Below are 18451 nucleotides of genomic sequence, written 5' to 3' on the forward strand. Positions count from 1 at the left end.
ATATACACCTACATATGTACACATTCATACATACATACATACATATATCAATTTACATCATCACTTAAATTAATTTACATATCAAATTATATTGAAATCATCAATTCTCTTTAGTTATATTGTATTCACTTTGTACTATATTAATAACATTCATACTTAATTCTTACATGACTAGCTTAATTAGAATATACAATGTAATGGACCATTTGTTGGATGAGGGAGAAAATGCTCTGCACACTCACATAGACACACATGCACGCAAAGTCAAATCGAGCTCAAAGAACGAGAGAGACACCAGAAGGGAAGCTAGAAATTACTGGATGGATGGAGTACAAGAGTACAAATAGCCCTAGCTCTAGGGATGATGTGGCTACTAACACACAAGAGTTTGTTCACATGAGGGAAAAACCCTTACCAACACAAGGTAAAAAGTGCCCGTGTGTAGGGCTATTCACACTAGGGACTTCTCGGCTAACAAACCCCATGAAGTGAATGGTGTGAACATGTAAAGAGTGTAGCAAAAACTAGGTAAACCCATCTACCACATTGGCTTATGTAGCACATTAGTCAAGACATTCTCTCCTACATGGATCCTTTCCTGACATACTGAAATGCACCTTAATGTGCTGTATCCGCATAAAAAAAGTCTCAGAATCTACACGATTGCATATCCATTTTGACTATCAGAAATGATTGTCTAATATGTAGAGCTACCAATAGACGGTGGACCCAACACCACGTCTGAATAGCTATGAATGCTACTGTACTCATATTCACAACCTGGAGTGGATGCTGTGGAAAATAGTTACCATTGTGTGACACCTTAGTGTCAGATCATCATGCTCAATAACTGTGAGGCGGGCAAGCATAAAGAAGACTGAATGCTTCACTTCTTGCCAATGCCAAGTATTAGGGCAATGCTGAAATCTGCTTAACTAACATAGCATGCTGAACATAAGATAGATATGGCATAGAGAAGAATGCATCCAACACTGCTTTGATAAGGGATAGCATCAAAAGTTGATGAAGCTGGAGGCCCCCCTCAATTGGTATGAAATGGATACCCAAATAGTGCAAAATCCTAATGTCTGAAACATCAAATGCATGATGTAATATCACGAGTAAATTAACTGTTGAATCTACTGATGGTGGTCAGCTAAAACTAAATGCAAGGTTGAAAATCGATTAGGAGCAGCGCTAAAAACTAAATGCATGGTTGAAACTCGATTAGCAGCTCCCAAAGCAGCAAAAGGAGAAAATGACTCCTGATGTAGCGGAAGCAACAAGGGCTGTATCAGCCAAACAAAATGCATGTCCAGAGGCAACGCATGTCTGACTGCCTATTAGGCAGGAAATCACAATGGTTGCATGCTCTTAAAGTAATGCATGACCCATGGGCAATAGAACAATATGGAAAATTGAGACTATGGAATCTAACTGACTGCCAATAGTAGCAGCACAACAGAGGACTGATTCAGAGCCAAAATAGGTTCAGTTGAGTCAACGATAAACAAAGAATGTGAGCATTGTGAACAACAGCAATGTATAAACTATCAAGGTCCACTAACCAATACATCTAAAACATAACCTATGTGAATGGACAAGCCAACAAGGTGGAATCAGCAATGGAAATGGGCTAATTTAGTAAACTCGGCCAAAAATGTTGATATAACAATCTGTTAATTGGGGGCAGGAGGGCATATATCTAGCCAGACCATGAGAGTAGAAAGCAATCTTTCAATATGACAAAATCAACAAGATGTGTAACCCCACACAGATTGAGGTAGAGGAACCTTAAATTATGTAGAGTGACAAGGCAACCAAGCTGAAGACAATGTAACAGGTGATTGTTAAAGCATAGCCATCATGTGCGAAATTAGCTTCCTCTGCTTGTCATCTGTGGTGGGTGGGGCAACAAGACCTTGCTCCTTCTTTTTCTCCTCACTCTTTTTGCACTTCTAGCAATCCTTAATGACATGACCATGTTTCCAAAAATAGTTGTATCTATTCTTAGATTTCTCCCCTTCAGAATCAGAAGAATCTGGGCTAGTGCCTTACCCTTAGGTTTAGCACAAGAAGGAGCCCCAAATTTCCCTTTGCCGTAGTGGGAGACAGCAGAATCCTGATCGAAAGCAAGCATGTTGTTTTGATTAGAACAAGATTGCTCTTCTTGTATAATAGGAGAGCTACCAACTCATCAAAGGTATATAAACCTACATTCCTCTTTGTAAATAAGGAGGTGTAGAGTGGGAGCAAATGATTCAAGCAGGCCATTGAGAATTGCAGAGACAAGCAAACTGTCAGGAATGATTTCATTAATATTGATCAACTGCTCTCTCAGATCCTTGACACGGATTAAAAATGCACCCATATATTCACCCTCAATCAGATGCTCCAAATCAAGCTTTTTTCGGACATAGGCAACTTACAGATCTGATACATAGAGACAAGCATATCCCATGCACCCTTAGCAGAAGTACATGAACAAATGTGAGGAATGACTTGCCATTTGTTGCAGGAAAAAGCAATCAGGGCATGTGCCTACACATCTTTAGCATCCCATCTGAGCTGTTTAGATATGGACAGAACAGGTGCATGAAGTACAATTCCAATAGAATCAGATTCACTGGTTCCGACAATGGAAACTCCTGACGTGCTAGAAGTGGATGTAGGACCAGCAAGCCATAAGTTAGCTCCTGAGACATACACCCACAAGTTCTTTGCCACTAGTACATGCCTCATCATGTATGCCCACATTGGATAGTTGGTGTCATCCAACTTATCCATCAAATGGACAGCATGCCAAACAAATCACTAGCGTTTTCAAACATTTTACATAGCAAAAACTGAGCAAACTGAAGTATGTCTGACACAAGCAATGGCTACAAGTGACTCAGGATACCTCAAATGATTGCTTAATGCATTTGCAAACTCACCAAATCAGAAACCTGCAGGCTCGACACTAGAGATTGAATCGGATGTGGTGTAGAAACGATAGGAGTGTAGAAGGTAGGAAGGTGACGTGGTATCAGCAAGTTAGCAAGTCGAAAGCTGACGTGGGCAGCAGCAGCAGTCAAAAGGTGGTGTGGCGTCAAACAGGTCAGAAGCTGGTGTGGAATCAGCAAGTCGAAAGCTAAAGAGGAAATCGTCATAATCAGCTAATGAAAGGATGTTGAACTAGCCGATGGACGGATGTGGAACCACCTATCGGATGGAATCTGAATTGGCGCCGCAGGGCCAAATGCTGAATGGTGTAAACCAAGCAATTAATGCTCAAAGCTGAAGCCGAAATGGCTGAATAATTGAATGCTAAAGTCTAATGCTTTAATGCGAAATGACTTAGCTAAATGACTAAATGATAAAAGCCAATCATTAAACGACTGACCGAGCAAAGCCAATTGAAACAACTAATGGACAAGAAAGTCCGTTTCTGAAAGCTGAAAGCCGAAGGTTCAATTGCTAACAGGGCAAAACTGATGGAAGTAGTTGAGTGGTTGATCAATGATCAAGTACAACTGAAGATGAATGTCGAATGTGTAAGTGTTGAATGAGGAAAGCCAAAGGCTAAATTGCTGACTAGGCCAAGCTGACTGACGCAGCTAAATGGCTAACCTCAAACACTGAAAGCCAATACTTAGACAACAACAACAACAACAGCAACAACAAAAATAACAAAACTTGGTGGATACCGAAATCTGTATCATTATATGGTAGTGATGTGTGTGAGCACACTTAGGACTGTTGAGGCACTTTTTCCCTCACTAGAAGGTTTTTTTCCCCGTGCGTATGTACACCCTCTTATCTACTCATTTTGGGGTGTGTACTTATCTTTTATATCTAGCACACATTTGTTCATTCTAATCTAGTGAGTTTGTGTGCTCTCAAGCTTCTCTATCTTGTGTGTGTGCATTGTTGCAACCCTAACCCTAATTCCAACAATTGGTATCAGAGCTAGCTTCCTTAACACTTGATCTAGTAGTCTGCCTCCCTCCTCACGACCTTATTTTTCTGTCTTTGATTGAGATACCCTCTTAGGAGAAGAAGGTATATACTATAGTGTTTTGTATCCAAAGTATACTCAATTTTCGGGGTCCGCGATGCGATTCGGGCGCATTTTGGGCACCGCAAGGTTTCTTAGACGTTCTGGAGAGGCATAATTTTGGATTAGTTCTGCTCAATTTTGGGTATTTGAGCTGTGTATAACAGCAAAGATTTGGTGTGCAACAACATCTACAGTGTCTTCAACAACACATCGACCATCATAATTTTGCCACCAGTAACACTCTATTCTCTACTATGTGTTATTTTTCATACACTTTGCACGTGATTCAGTCAGTTGGTAGCCATCCAGGGTTGCATTCAGTGAATACTGAGTACTTACAGTGTGTTGAAAGATTTTGCATTTGATAGAAAGTCATGGCTGGCAATGACGTATTCAACATGTTGTCTATTGTGAGGACAAACTTGATGGGACTAACTACCCATTGTGGTCCTATATGATGAGGCATGTATTGGTTGCTAAAGGCCTTTGGAACGTGGTCAGTGATAGTGAAACTTGTCATGTTTCACAACTACCAATGCAACCAGGTGTTGCAGGTACATCTGAAGTAGAATCTAATACAGATGTGGCTCCTCCACATGCACCACCAGTACCTACCACTGCTGCTGGGATGGAAGAGATGCACAAGCACATGCATTGCTTGCACTGTCTGTGAAGCAAAGCATTATTCCTCATATTCGATCATGTAAGACTTCAAAATAGGCATGGGATGCACTTTCTACATTTTACCAGGTGCACAATGAAGCACGTGTTGCATATCTACGTAAACAGTTGGAGTCTGAGCACATGAATGAGAGAGACTCAATGGAAAATTTCTCGACCAAGATCAAAGATTTTAAAAGGAGCAGCTTGCTAGTGTGGATGAGATATATCCTGATAGTACATCGGTGCCCACAGTTCTCAATGCATTACAAGATTCTTATCAGAGTATTGCCTTTACCCTTAGACTCATGATGAAGGGAAATCCAAATGCCCTTACATTTGATGAGCTAGTTTCATTACTCTTGCAAGAAGAGCAGTCTAGGCAAAACAGCTCTGTTATGCGAGTTGGTGATGACCAAGCTTTTATTGCCAATCAGAAAGGCAAAAGTAAAGCTTCTTCGCATGGTGGCTATAAACCAAAATCAAAATCCTTAGGTAAGGATGCAGAGAAAAAAGGTGATAAGCCTAAAAAGAAGGGCAAGTGTCACTATTGCAGGAAACCAGGGCACTACATAAATGAGTGCAAGAAAAGGCTAAACAAGGAGAAAAAGAAAGAATCGCGCATGGTTGTGGTGGCTGATGCATCTGCACCAAGTGCAGAGAAAAAGAAATTTGCAAGTTTTGCTCAAGATGATTGGGCATGGACTATACATTGCAGTTATGACCCTTCTGTTCATGATGTATGCATGTTAGTGGTAGAATCGGATGCTTGGTACTTTGACAGGCACATTACTTCACAAAAAAAATTGTTCTTATCTCTCGAATTTGTCCCAAGTGCAGGAACTGTCACATGTGCAAATGGTTCCTCATATCTTGTCAAAGGAGTTGGTAGAGTTGTGCTCACTGCTGCAAATGAGGGCGTATTTACTCTTTCTAAAGTTTTACATGTGCCAGGCATTAAGAAGAACTTGTTGTTAGTTTCAGCCTTAGCCTTGTCAGGCTTTATGGTTAAATTTGTGGATGAAAGATGTACAGTTCAGGATCGAAATGATGGTTATTCTATCATTGCCTGAGGTACCTTGTTTCATGGCCTATACAAGATGGATATATTTGAGAAGTTGCAGCATGATGCTTGCTTAGTCTCTACAACTCGTGCTATGAGTGATGCAAAATTATGGCATGCATGATTTGGCCATCTGAATTATGGCAGTTTGTTACGCCTTCAAAGGCATGATATGGTGTTTGAGTTGCCAACTCTTGAGACCCCTACTAGACACATATGTGAGGGCTGTATTCTTGATAAAATGCATCGAGCATCATTTTCAAAGGATGGATTTGTGAGAGCTATTAAGAAATTACAGCTTATACATAGTGATGTATATGGTCCTATGAGGACACCATCTATTGGGCGATATCTCTACTTCGTCAATTTTATTGATGATTATTCCAGATATAGCTGGGTGTATCCATTAAAGCAGAAGTCAGAGGTTTTTATGTGCTTTAGGCACTTCGTATCCATGGCTAAAAATGCATGTGAATGTAAAGTTGGCACCCTTCATTCAGATCGAGGGGGGGGAGTATATGTCCAAGGAATTTTATACATATATGGTTGAAAAAGGCATAAGGCATCAATGTACAGTGCCATACACACCTCAACAAAATGGTGTGGTTGAGAGGAAGAACAAGTCTCTCATTTACCTCATGGTTTTTGGTTAGAGGCAACTATGTGCGCAAACTATGTGTTTAACAAATGCCCTACCAAGGCCTTGCAATCTAAAACTCCTTACGAAGCTTGGCATGGCAGGAAGCCTTTTGTGTCTCATTTGTGTGTTTTTGGTTGTCTTGCTTATGCTCTTGTGCTTGAGCAACAACGCAGTTAGCTTGATAATAAAGCAGTTAAATGCATATTTGTGGGATACAGTTCAGAAAGCAAGAGATATAGACTCTACCGTCCGGCCTCAAAGCGGATTTTGGTAAGAACAGATTTTTTTGTTAAAAACTCAGTTCAGTCCATGCTTTCATGCAAAAAACAGCAGAATGTATGCTCACAAGACATGTTTGATTTGCTCCTACCTTTGTTTAATGGAGGGCAGCCATATGTAGAGCAATTGAATGCTCAACCAAGTGCTTAAATTCAGCCTTTGCAGGTGCAAAAAATCAGTCTTTGATGAGGCAATTATTAAGGATGTAGTGGATGAGGAGAGAGTAGCCATAGAAGAATCTAGGCATATGCCAAAATGGCTTGTGCAGACATTGAGGGATAGCAAGTTGGCAGATCCTTTACTTAGCAGAACTCGTGCAGGTCCTCATCATGCATATTATTCTCATGTGGATCATGTTCTCATTTCTACTTTATGTAATGAGGAGGGACCTATTTCCTTTTGAGGAAGCACTGGATGATGATCATTGGTGGATGCATGCTATGCAGGATGAGTATAACTCTATACTCAAGAATGACACCTGGAGGAGGAACCTGTTTCCTTTGAGGAAGCACAGGATGATTATCATTGGATGCATGCTATGCAGGATGAGTATAACTCTATACTCAAGAATGACACCTGGTATTTGACAGATCTACCTCATGGCAAGAAGGCCATTGGTACTAAGTGGGTTTACAAGTTAAAACGCAAAGAAGATGGTAGTATTGATCGTTACAAGGCCAGACTTGTTGCAAAGGGGTATGCCCAGCAAAAGGGTATTGATTATGATGAGACCATTGCACCCACATCTTGTATGACTACCATTAGGTGCCTCATTGCTTTGGCAGCACATCATCATGGGTGGAATGTACATTAGTTGGACATTAAGATTGCATTCTTGAATGGTGATTTACATGAGGAGGTGTATGTATCACAGTCTCCTGGTTTTGTTGTGAAATGAGAAGAGTCTAAAGCATGCAGGTTGAAAGAGGCTCTTTATGGCCTTAAGAAGGCTCCTAGAGCATAGTATGAGAAGATTCATACATAGTTGGTTGTAAATGATTTTTGCAATATTCCAACAGAGAGTACCCTCTATAAGAGGAGTAAGGACACATTTTTGGTCATCGTTTTATACGTTGATGACATGCTACTCAGGGACCCAATATAGATCAAATTTCAACCTTTAAGGCTAATTTGCAGTCATCGTTTGAGATGTCAGATTTGGGCCCGTTACATTACTATTTGGGGATTTAGTTTATGCAATGCAATGATGGCATTGTTATGTTGCAGTCTAAATATATACAGAAGCTATTGAAGAGGTTTAATCTTGAAGACTGTAAACTTGTGGCTACACCTATGGAGAAAGGTACTTGACTTAGTCTTCAAGATGCAGGAGACTCTTTTGATGCTAGTTTGTATCAACAGGCTATTGGATCCCTTCTTTATGTACACAACACGAGGCCAGATATACAGTATGTGGTCTCATAGTTGAGTAGATTTACGTATAGCCCAAGTACGAAGTATTGGCAGGCTGTTAAGTGGGCTTTTTGCTTTTTATAGGGCACTCAGTATTTTGGATTGTTTTATCCAAAAGGGGGTGAGTCACAACTGCATCCTTTTAGTGGTTCAGATTGGGATGAATGTTATGACACATGAGTGTCCACTAGTGGGTTTTGCTTTTGCCTTGGAGATTCATGTATATTATGGCTCAGCAAAGTAGCATATAATGGCCACTTCCAACTGTGAAGCTGAGTACAAGGCAGCTTTTACAGCTACAGTTGAGTGTGTGTGGCTCAGACGTCTTATGGATGATTTGGGTGTTGGACAGTCGTCTAGCACTATGATTTTCATGACAACCAGAGTGCATTAGCAGTTGCGAGGAACCCAATGTTTCATGCTCGCACTAAGCACATTGAGGTGCATTACCACTATGTCAGGGAAAGACTATCTACACCAGAGATCAGCTTGGTCTATGTGCCTACACATGACAACATGGCAGATTTATTCACGAAGGCTCTTCCTCGTGTGAAAAGTTCGAAGCTTTTATTAAAGCTTTGGGCTTACTTCAAGATTGATTAGCCATACCTTGAACATGTTCACATCATCACTCTAGGGGGGATTTGTAGCATTATATGGTAGTGATGTGTGTGAACACACTTAGGACTGTCAGGGCACTTTTTCCCTCACTAGGAGGTTTTTCCCCCGTGCGTATGTACATCCTCTTATCTACTCATTTTGGGGTGTGTACTTATCTTTTGTATCTGGCACACATTTGTTCATTCTAATCTAGTGAGCTTGTGTGCTCTCAAGCTTCTCTATCTTGTGTGTGCGCATTGTTGCAACCTAACCCGAATTCCAACAAAATCCAATGCCGAAAGCTTGAGCTGAGTCTAGTACTAGTGTGTGGGGTTGCCCAGAATGTACGATAGTAAAAAGAAAGCTGACCAATGTATAGAGGAGGTAGAAACCCTAGATCTGTGAAAAGTGAGAAGTGCAAGAGCTTACCCAGGAGCTATGCGACGGTGAAAATGAAAGGATGTATGGTGGAAAAACTGAAGAAGGCCACCAATGTACACCTGATTCACCACTTTAAAGACTAATGGTGAGGAGCTATTGGCTCTATAGCCAAGCTCATAAACTAGCTCTGAAAAGCGCAGCAATAGGAGCCAACACCAACGAAAGGAAAGGTGTCAAGGCCGATCACAAGAAGTCCAGGGTGCGAATGACGATGGTGGCAGGTGCCGTTGAATATGAATGCAGGCTCTAAAACCAAGACACTAAACACTATGCACACTCACACAAACACAGACTTGTAATTTCTAATTCAACAAACTTTAATTTTTTTTTTTAAAGAATTTGTGGATTGGTAGTGCAACCAAATAATGTTTTTATTAACCTTATTAAAAAGTTGTAAGGCTTATTTTAATAAACTTCAAGAGTCAACAAAAGTGCTTGCCATATGAAAACAACAATGAAGGTTTTCATTATAGTAAATCAGATGGACCGTATTGACTATAACAAAGCAGATGGCCATAAAGGTGATTTTCTACAACAAAATTGGGCAAGCGGTACCTTTACATGTATAAAATTTCTAAGGCTTTGTGGTGAAATAAAGCTTTTTAGGAAACCTTAGTTACTAAGGTTGCTTATACTCAAAGTCTTTTCTCACACCTATTCTTTGTAGCTGGTCACATGCAAATACTTGTTTGGGGTTTTTCACACTGATGTTTATATGCAGTGACTGGTTTTAACTTCATGTAGTAGAAGCGTGAAAGTGTGATGAGTTATATGAAGAAATTCAATAATATGTGCGTCAATTGAGATTTCACAAGGGTCAACATCCTCATTGCTTAAATGTGCGAGTTTTGATCAAAGGAGGGTCCAATCTATGGGATTATATTTTTTGCAAAGTACGTCATCATCATATAAGCCTTGAAACACTCCAAAGCTTTTGTAACTTACTTAGTAGGATCTTGTTTTTTTGCTCAAGTGTAATGATGATGCCTTAGATGCTTGGATAGTGATAGGCCACATCATTTTCATTTTGTAAGCCATTAGCAAACCAGGAGGTAGTGTAATCATTTGTAATTCTTAAAGCACCTCTTCACTTTGGGAGAGGGTTTGTTGGACATCACTAAGGTTTAAAGTGCAAAGATCAAAGGTGTAAGGATAGGCTAGAATTAAAATAGCCATGAAATTGATAGGTTGGTTTATTCCACAAGGAAAGACAATTTTAGGACTAGAGAGTCATGCCTACCTTACCCATTTTTGGTTAGCTTATTGTAAATAAAGGGGTCTTCCTACAATATTGAGATGACAATCTCTTTTCTCTTGGAACTTGTGCATGCTCTTGCTAATCTAAGTCTTAATAACCTTTTTGTAAACCCTTGAATAAGATTAAACCCTTGCATAATCTTATTCATAATGGATTTCTTCAAGCTTTATGATCCTAGATGGCCTCCAAATCTACACCCCCCCCCTTTTCTTACTCGTGCCGCTTTCCATGGACCCATTGCTCATGTTGCCTTCCATGAACAAGCATTGATCATGCTGCCTTATATGTTCATGCCACCTTCCATGAGTAAGCAATTGAAAAACAAGCTACAAAGATGAGAAATCTCATGAATTCTCATATCCTACACGAGCTTTTAAATTTTCCCCATTATAACAAGAAGTGGGTGCCCCTTAACATTAACAAGAGATACATAGAGCAACATAATGAGGTGAACGTGAAGACACCTAGCACATCATGGGCATGTACATGGAAAAAGTGGCATGTCCAATTTACACCTAGCACAACATAGTATAAGTGTATCAATTTTTGATGCATAGGCCATTACGATGGCCCCTCGTTAATTGGGGGGGTACAAATTAAAGTATGATAAGGACAATAAAGTAGTTTTGAATACATAGGCCATTACAAATGGCCCCTCATTAATTGGGGGGACATTACAATGGCCCCTCATTAATTGGGGGGACATTACAATGGCCCCTCATTAATTGGGGGGACATATTAAAGTATGATAAGGGCAAGAAAGCAAATTATGCTAATATAATAAAAAGTGGAGGTGTCTACCACTCTCTTGTATGTGCATGCTAGTGTTTACCAAAAACTAAAGTTTAATGTTAGGTGAATGGCAAATTTTAAGAATTGATGTTAAAAAATAAAAAGAGAAGGTTTTCATAGGTGTAGATAAAGTGATGTTAAAAAATAAAAAGAGAAGATTTTCATAGGTACAAATAAATTGATGTTAAAAAAATAAAAAGAGAAGGTTTTCATAGGTAAGAATTGATGTTAAAAAATAAAAAGAGAAGGTTTTCATAGGTGCAAATAAATTCTTTTAAGTAAGGGAAAAAAACAAACATTTTGTGCATTTGATTTTGAATGGGTGTAAAAGGTTTTTGAAAACTTTATATAATATTTGCAACGAAAATATATACCATGGTCTAAGGTTAAGTGTAGGGGTTGGAAAGTAAGGCCGGATGGTGGCCATTGGCTAGTGCCCACATGCAAACATCTAAAAAATTATGAGTATTATGAGTTTCTTTACTCTCCCCACCCTTGAATGCTTGAATTTACCATATAAGTTTTTTGAAGGCATAGTAATTTTTTGTGGTGTGAAATGAGTCAGAGTGTGTTAATGACTTTCTCAATATGAGTGTGTGTGTGTGTGTGCGTGTGCGTGTACATGTTGACTACTTACACATTGATAATGTGTGTGTGTGTGTGTGTGTGTGTTAGGAGAAGGGACTAGTGCTTGAAAAAAACAACGTTCTGGTGTACCAGTTTAAGTAGCCCTTATTTTAGTTATAAAACCGGCATATAGTAGAGATTCAGAAACAAGAGCACCGGAAGGAACGCGAGAGAGAGAGAGAGAGAGAGAGAGAGAGAGAGAGAGAGAAGAGAGTGCCATTGTAGTCAAAAGTGGGAGTGTGTAGACAACTTGAGACAATGGGTGGGTGTGTGTTTTTGGGACTTCAAAATGTAGGGAGCAAGAGAGAGATAAGAGAGAGGAGAGAGAGGAAGTTCCGGGGGTGGAGAGAGATTGTGGATTAAAAAAATGCGATAAAAAAAAGAACTGCTCTCTCCCAGCCCTACATTACATGCTCCCGTTTTCAGAACCGAAGTGCTTGCCCAACGACAACCGCAGTCATGCAGGCCAAGGACCATCTTTTCTTGCTTGTCTTTTCCATCAGAAGAAGGCCGAGACGAAGCCCACCCCGCAAGCTCTCATACAAATGCCAGGTAAGGAGCATGGCTATGGCTTTGCTTGCTATTTTTTCAAAAATTGGCTTCATTACCATAGCACGCTTCCATACTCAGCATGGAAACAGCTTCCCAATGAATCAAAATGGACACATCCAATTATGCTATCTTTTCTGATTAGTGTTAACCCTCAACACAGAGATCTCTTCTCGAAACGGCTGCTTCAGCAAGATTCTACCACCAGCAAGGGATTTCTGAGCTGGAACATCAACGCACACCGACGACACACCCTTAACAGAGAAGAAACACCTAATTGAGTTTCGAACACAGAAATCCCTAGTAGAACAACTTCTGAACACAGACAAGGCTTATCAGCAACCGTGCTAGCACCATCAGCAGGGGGCAATATAAGACAATATTTTAGGGCAAGTTCTGAACACAACCAACAGGGGAGATTAGGGCCAGCATTTGATCAAGACAAGGTATATATATGTATATATATATAAGACAATATTTTAGGGCAAGTTCTGAACACAACCAACAGGGGAGATTAGAGCCAACATTTGATCAAGACAAGGTCCCTCCAGTCACTAGGAAACGTCAGATTAGAGCATGCTAAGAAAGGATTAGAGCATGTTAAGCAAAGAGATCCATAACATGGCAATGTGGACACTTAATTGAGAGATCCTGGGTTTACGTCTCTTATGCCTCACACTTTGCAACTGTGATGGCTTTGTTATCATCATCATCATCATCATCATCATCATCAACATCAACATCAACATCAACATCAACATCAACATCAACATCAACATCATCATATCTGTTATCAGGGACCTTATTGACAATGGCACCACCAGTGTGAAGCACATCCATTTTTCAATTAAGATGCTTTGTCAAGACCACCATTATTAGGGCAAAATTAGGACCTCTGTTCAAGAAATATCATCAAGATGGGTTTGACTTCTCCAAATCAGCAGCAGAATCAGCTTGAAGAAGCAGCTTCTCCTTTGAAACAGCAATCATCTCCTTCGTCTTCGGCTGACTCCAAGTTCATTGTTGATGATAGCATCCTCTATGATCTCCTGGATCTGGATACCCTCGAAGCAGAGCCAACAAAGGAGCATTGTTCTGCAGCAGATGCTTCTGCAGGTACCACAGCAACATCAACAAATTGCTTGGACGTAGTTACTCCTTACCTCATGAGCTTCTCTCCTTCCTCGCTCCCCCCCTCTAGATTGTCTCTATTTTCTTATCAGAGCCCACCTCTACCCTGCTTCCTAGACTCTCCTGTTGGCACTAACTTGCCTCTCCTACCAAATCTAGACAATGGTATCAGGATGCCACCTCCTGATTGTCTGGAAGATTTACAACAGCAAATGGGAGTGTCTATGGAATTACAAAGGAATTCCCGCACACCTACAAACTCTTGTGTTTTATCACAGTCTTCTATTCCTCAGGCTTCTATGGCCCCTCCTAGCACTGTCAAATTCGCTGAAAACACTTTCAATCCTGCAATTTCTACTGCATCCAGAGAGCAAAGCCTTGGAGAGAAAGTAAAGGGCATTGCAGCAGGAAGTCAGGTTGAGAAGATTCAGCAGAATACAGAATTGCAACCAGTTGGAAGGGAAAGCACAAATGTAGATAACATAAGCTTATCAGTGAAAAGACCAGATGTTGGCCTTGATTATCAGAACGATGGTGGCAGGAAGATTAATGACATGGACAGTTCAAACCCCCCAGCTCTTCTCATGCTCACGTTCAATGATCGTATCAAGCTAGCTCTTAAGAAATACCTGGTCTTATCAAGCAGCGATGTTCTTCTTCAGGTTTGGTTACCTCAAAAAAAAGGCAAAAATGCAGTCCTTACAACTTGTGGACAGCCATTTCTTCTTTATCAGCCAATTGATTGCCTGTCATCATATCATATGCTTTCCTGTAAGTACACCTTCTTGGCAGAGGAAGGTTGCCCAGAAGTGTTTCCAGGGCTGCCTGGTCGAGTTTTCCTGAAGAAAACACCAGAATGGACCCCTAATGTACAGCTTTACAGAAGGAATGAATACCTGCGTATTGATGATGCAGAGCGCTGTAACGTGCATGGATCACTTGCTGTGCCTGTTCTGGAAAGGGTCACTGGAAATTGTGTGGCTGTCATTGAGCTGGTTATGCTGTGGGAGAAGATTGAGTACAGAACAGAGATTGAGGGTATCTCCCAAGCACTTGAGGTGATAATCTCTGCTGGATGCCATTGGATCAGTGATTTCTTTCTCCCATTGAATGCTTTGCATGAGTTTTGACATCTGAAATGCTGTGTACTTCTGATTTGGCTTTATGGAAGCTTATTGTATTGTTGCAGGAGGTCAACCTTTGCAGTGCTGAAAGGCAGTGTTGTCTTCCACTGCAGGTAACTTTCCCTCACCCATCTGCATGTTCTTGCTCAAAAACAAGCTAAGATGATCTATTACATTGTGCCTTTTGGTTCCATGGAGTTCTGGGCTTTGGCTTTGTAAAAGAATACTCCACGCACACATGCACACACACTACGTTTGTGCATTTTGCTCGTCCACGCACACAAGTGCACACTACAAACATGCATAGATATATATATATTCTCTCTTTCTGCTTTCAGACTCTGCATTATCTTACCAACTAAATGGTAGCAGTGGTATTGGGCATGCATGCATATGTGTGTGCACGTGCACAGGCACACATATACATAGTACATACTTAAAGCAGCACACATACACATAGTACGTACATAAAACATACTTTCTTTCTGTCTGTGGATTCTGCATTATCTTAGCAACTACATGTTGGCTTTTCATCAGATTCAATCAGAATCCCAGCAAGTTGTTCTGGTTGAAATCTCACAGGTTTTGATGGCAACATGTCGAACTCACAAGCTACCACTGGCTCAAGCTTGGGTCCCTTGCCGTTTGAATGCGTGCCCCAATGGTAGTCTGGCCATGGATATCAGCAATAGTGATTTGCCTGGTTATGATGCCAGCGACATAGGGTTATGTACTGGGGATTGCCCCTATTTTCTTAAGGACTCAGGTGTAAGTGGGTTTAGGCAAGCATGCTCTGAGCACTGTCTGGAGAAGAACCAGGGTGTTGCGGGTAAAGCATTTGTTTCCAACCATCCTTTCTTTTCATGCGATGTCAAAGACTACAGCAAATCAGAATACCCTCTGGTTCATTATGCACGAGTATTCAATCTCGGAGCCTCTGTGGCCATTCGGTTACGAAGTGTGCATACTGGTGACAATGACTATGTCTTGGAATTTTTCCTGCCACAGGAATGCTCGGAATTTTCAGAACAGAGGCACTTGCTAAATGTCCTCTCTCTGACAATGCAGCACGTTTGCAGAAGCTTGAGGACTGTCACGGATGCAGAACTGCAGGCAGAGAGAGCATATTCCAATGGCCAGCATGCTTTGGATCTGGCATTCAGTAGAAGATTTGAGGTTCTTGGAGCACCAGCTGGAACCCACATGCCTTCTAGAAAAGATGATCTTACAAGCCAAGCTTTGCCGGCCATAAACTTGGTTAGACAAGGGCAAGTTGAATCAGAGCATTCAGAGAAAGCAATCCCAAGGGCACAGCACCTGGATGAGGCAGCAAGGCAAGTATCACCTGATCATGGCCTTGATGGATTGGAAACACTGGTAAGGCAGGAACGCATGAGCATGCCATATCAAGAGCAGGATTTAGGACCATCAGATTCTTATGTAAATGATGATAGGAGCATACCACAATTCTCAAAAGACTTGCAGGAGACTTTTGGTAGCAGAAGGCGGCTGGATAAGCGGGGCACGACCGAGAAGAACATCAGCTTGAATGTTCTTCGGCAATATTTTGCTGGTAGTTTGAAGGATGCAGCCAAAAGCATTGGCGGTATGCAAGTCTCTTGTCAACCCAAGTGCATAAACTACCTTTCTCCTTGCATGTAAAAATTCCTTTTTTATTCTTGTTTGGAAGTTCTAAAACCTCCTGTCATGACTCTGCAGTGTGCCCGACAACTCTGAAGAGCATCTGCCGACAACATGGCATTTCAAGGTGGCCGTCTCGCAAGATAAACAAGGTGAACCGACTACTTGAGAAGCTTAATGGAACAATCAACTCGGTGCAAGGGGTGGATGGGGCACTGAAAATTAGTGCCCTCGCAGGTGATCTTGCATCAGCTACAGGCGCAGCTGCTATGAAGGGAGTGCAGATGCCAGCGGATGGCTGGGCTTCATGGGCAGCAGCAAGTAGCATCCCTGTTCAGGTGAAACAGAAGCAAGTAGAGTGCACTTCTTCACCTGATAATATACACTTTTCTCCAATTCCATTGCCAGCCAGCGTTGATGCCATCTTTACTTTGAGGAAGACATCAGAGACTGAAGTGGTTGGAAGCACCATCAATAACCAGACTCTTTACATGGAAGCTAAGGATCAATTGCTGGATAGTATCAAGGTGTCCCAGGGTGAGAACCCCATAAGGAATACATTGGTTCAGCTCCCCACTGAAACTGATGATGTTTCCCAGAAAAATAGAGACCCCTTACCTAGTACCGTCTTTCCACTAGTAGCACCACCAGTTTCAGGCAATGCAGTGTTGCCCAAGTTTGTTCAATGCCCCCCAAGATGGGATCTCCTGGGTTCAGCAAATATCAAACCCAGTGAACAGGTGAGTTCAGCTGCATATGATGGGAAAGTGCAAGGATGGGCATTCCCAGCAAATTTCAGATTTGGTGGTAACTTAGCTTTTAGTGGAAGGACTGCAAATACCTCACACTACAGGGTCCATGGGGGCTCAGATGCCTTGGCTTCCTTGAGGAGCTTGGGAGCAGATGACATTCTCCCATGTGAAAGGTTTGATGACATATTTTGTGATGCAGAGATAGATGTGGACACGGCAGTCAAGGCAGGCATACATGAAGTTGAATGCTCCCCTGGTGTGGTTGGCTCTTCTTCTCAATTTGATTCTTCACATTTACAAGGTAGCCATTCTGTTTCGCCATCCTTTAGTGCCATTGGCAACTTCGAAAGGGATAGGCAGGCTTTGGAGGAAGTGCCCCTAATAACAGTCAAGGCAAAGTACTGTGATGACACTGTACGATTCAAACTGGGACAGAGCTCTGGCTACTTGGATATGCTTGAGGAAGTTGGGAAGAGGTTCAAGCTGAAAATGAATAGCTTTGATTTGAAGTACTTGGATGATGATGAGGAATGGGTTCTGCTCACATGTGATGAAGATGTGATGGAGTGCTTTGACAGCCTGAAAACGTCAGGTGCTAATCATGTAAAGGTGATGGTGCGTGATGTAATCAATGGCATTGACGGTTTCAGTGAAAGCGAGGATGAATCATAACTAGTTGATTAGCAAATGTAGATATCCTTGTGCATCTCTCTCTCTCTCTCTCTCTCTCTCTCGTGTAAAAAGAGCTGAGACTTCATGGGACCAAAGTTGAAAGTTCTCACTTTGTCTTGTAATTCGGCCAGTACCTATGAGGGAGATCATTCTTTTATTCATCTTTTGGTAAATTTCTTGGGCTTGGAAATAGCATGGTCTGTGTGTTTCTTGTAAAACATAGTTCTTGCTTCTCTCTCTCTCTCTCTCTCTCTCTCTATTGTTTGGCAAGCTAGTTTCATGCTGTCTTGACATCCTATCTATTCATTGATCATATGTAACATATTTTTTAGTCTCATAGACCCTTTGGGTCTTTTGTAGTTGTTAATTTTCTCCCAATGACTTGCTGAAGGTGAATAAATGATTCGACACTTACAATTTTTGTGGGGCTCTAAGTTTTAAACTGTGGACAGTGAATGACCTTAAATCCTGTTAGATTGCTAGAAAAGGTCTACTAGGAAGCATACTGTTGCTGTCACGTGCACCTTGCACTGGAGTGCTATGTGACACACTAGCTCTACATCAGTGCAACATTCATACAGTAGGATTTACTTTTTTAGGTATATTTGTCATAGGCCGTGACCCCATTGTAAGCCCCAGTCTAGGACATGTTACGCATGAGCTACGTAGGTCAATCTCCACAGCCATAGAGAGTCTTCATGTGTCAGTCCTCTTACCTACTCGTAGAATTCATCAGATAGGTGAATATAGTAGTCAACCATGGCTCA

At 41.3% G+C, this 18451-nt stretch overlaps 1 protein-coding gene across 1 annotated transcript; it reads left to right on the plus strand.

Moving 5' to 3' along the window:
• Positions 1 to 12202: 12202 nt before the first annotated feature.
• Positions 12203 to 17903, plus strand: LOC147608931 (protein NLP9-like). Its single transcript, XM_086788520.1, has 5 exons — positions 12203 to 12367; positions 12528 to 14553; positions 14685 to 14732; positions 15157 to 16225; positions 16339 to 17903. The coding sequence occupies exons 2-5, from the start codon at positions 13282 to 13284 to the stop codon at positions 17682 to 17684; spliced, it is 3735 nt and encodes a 1244-aa protein (XP_086644646.1). The 5' UTR covers positions 12203 to 12367; positions 12528 to 13281; the 3' UTR covers positions 17685 to 17903.
• The last annotated feature ends 548 nt before the right edge of the window (positions 17904 to 18451 follow it).

The sequence above is a fragment of the Cibotium barometz genome, chromosome 52 (genome assembly GCF_041138505.1).
Source record: "Cibotium barometz isolate CiBa-2024 chromosome 52, ASM4113850v1, whole genome shotgun sequence".
NCBI lineage: Eukaryota > Viridiplantae > Streptophyta > Polypodiopsida > Cyatheales > Cibotiaceae > Cibotium > Cibotium barometz.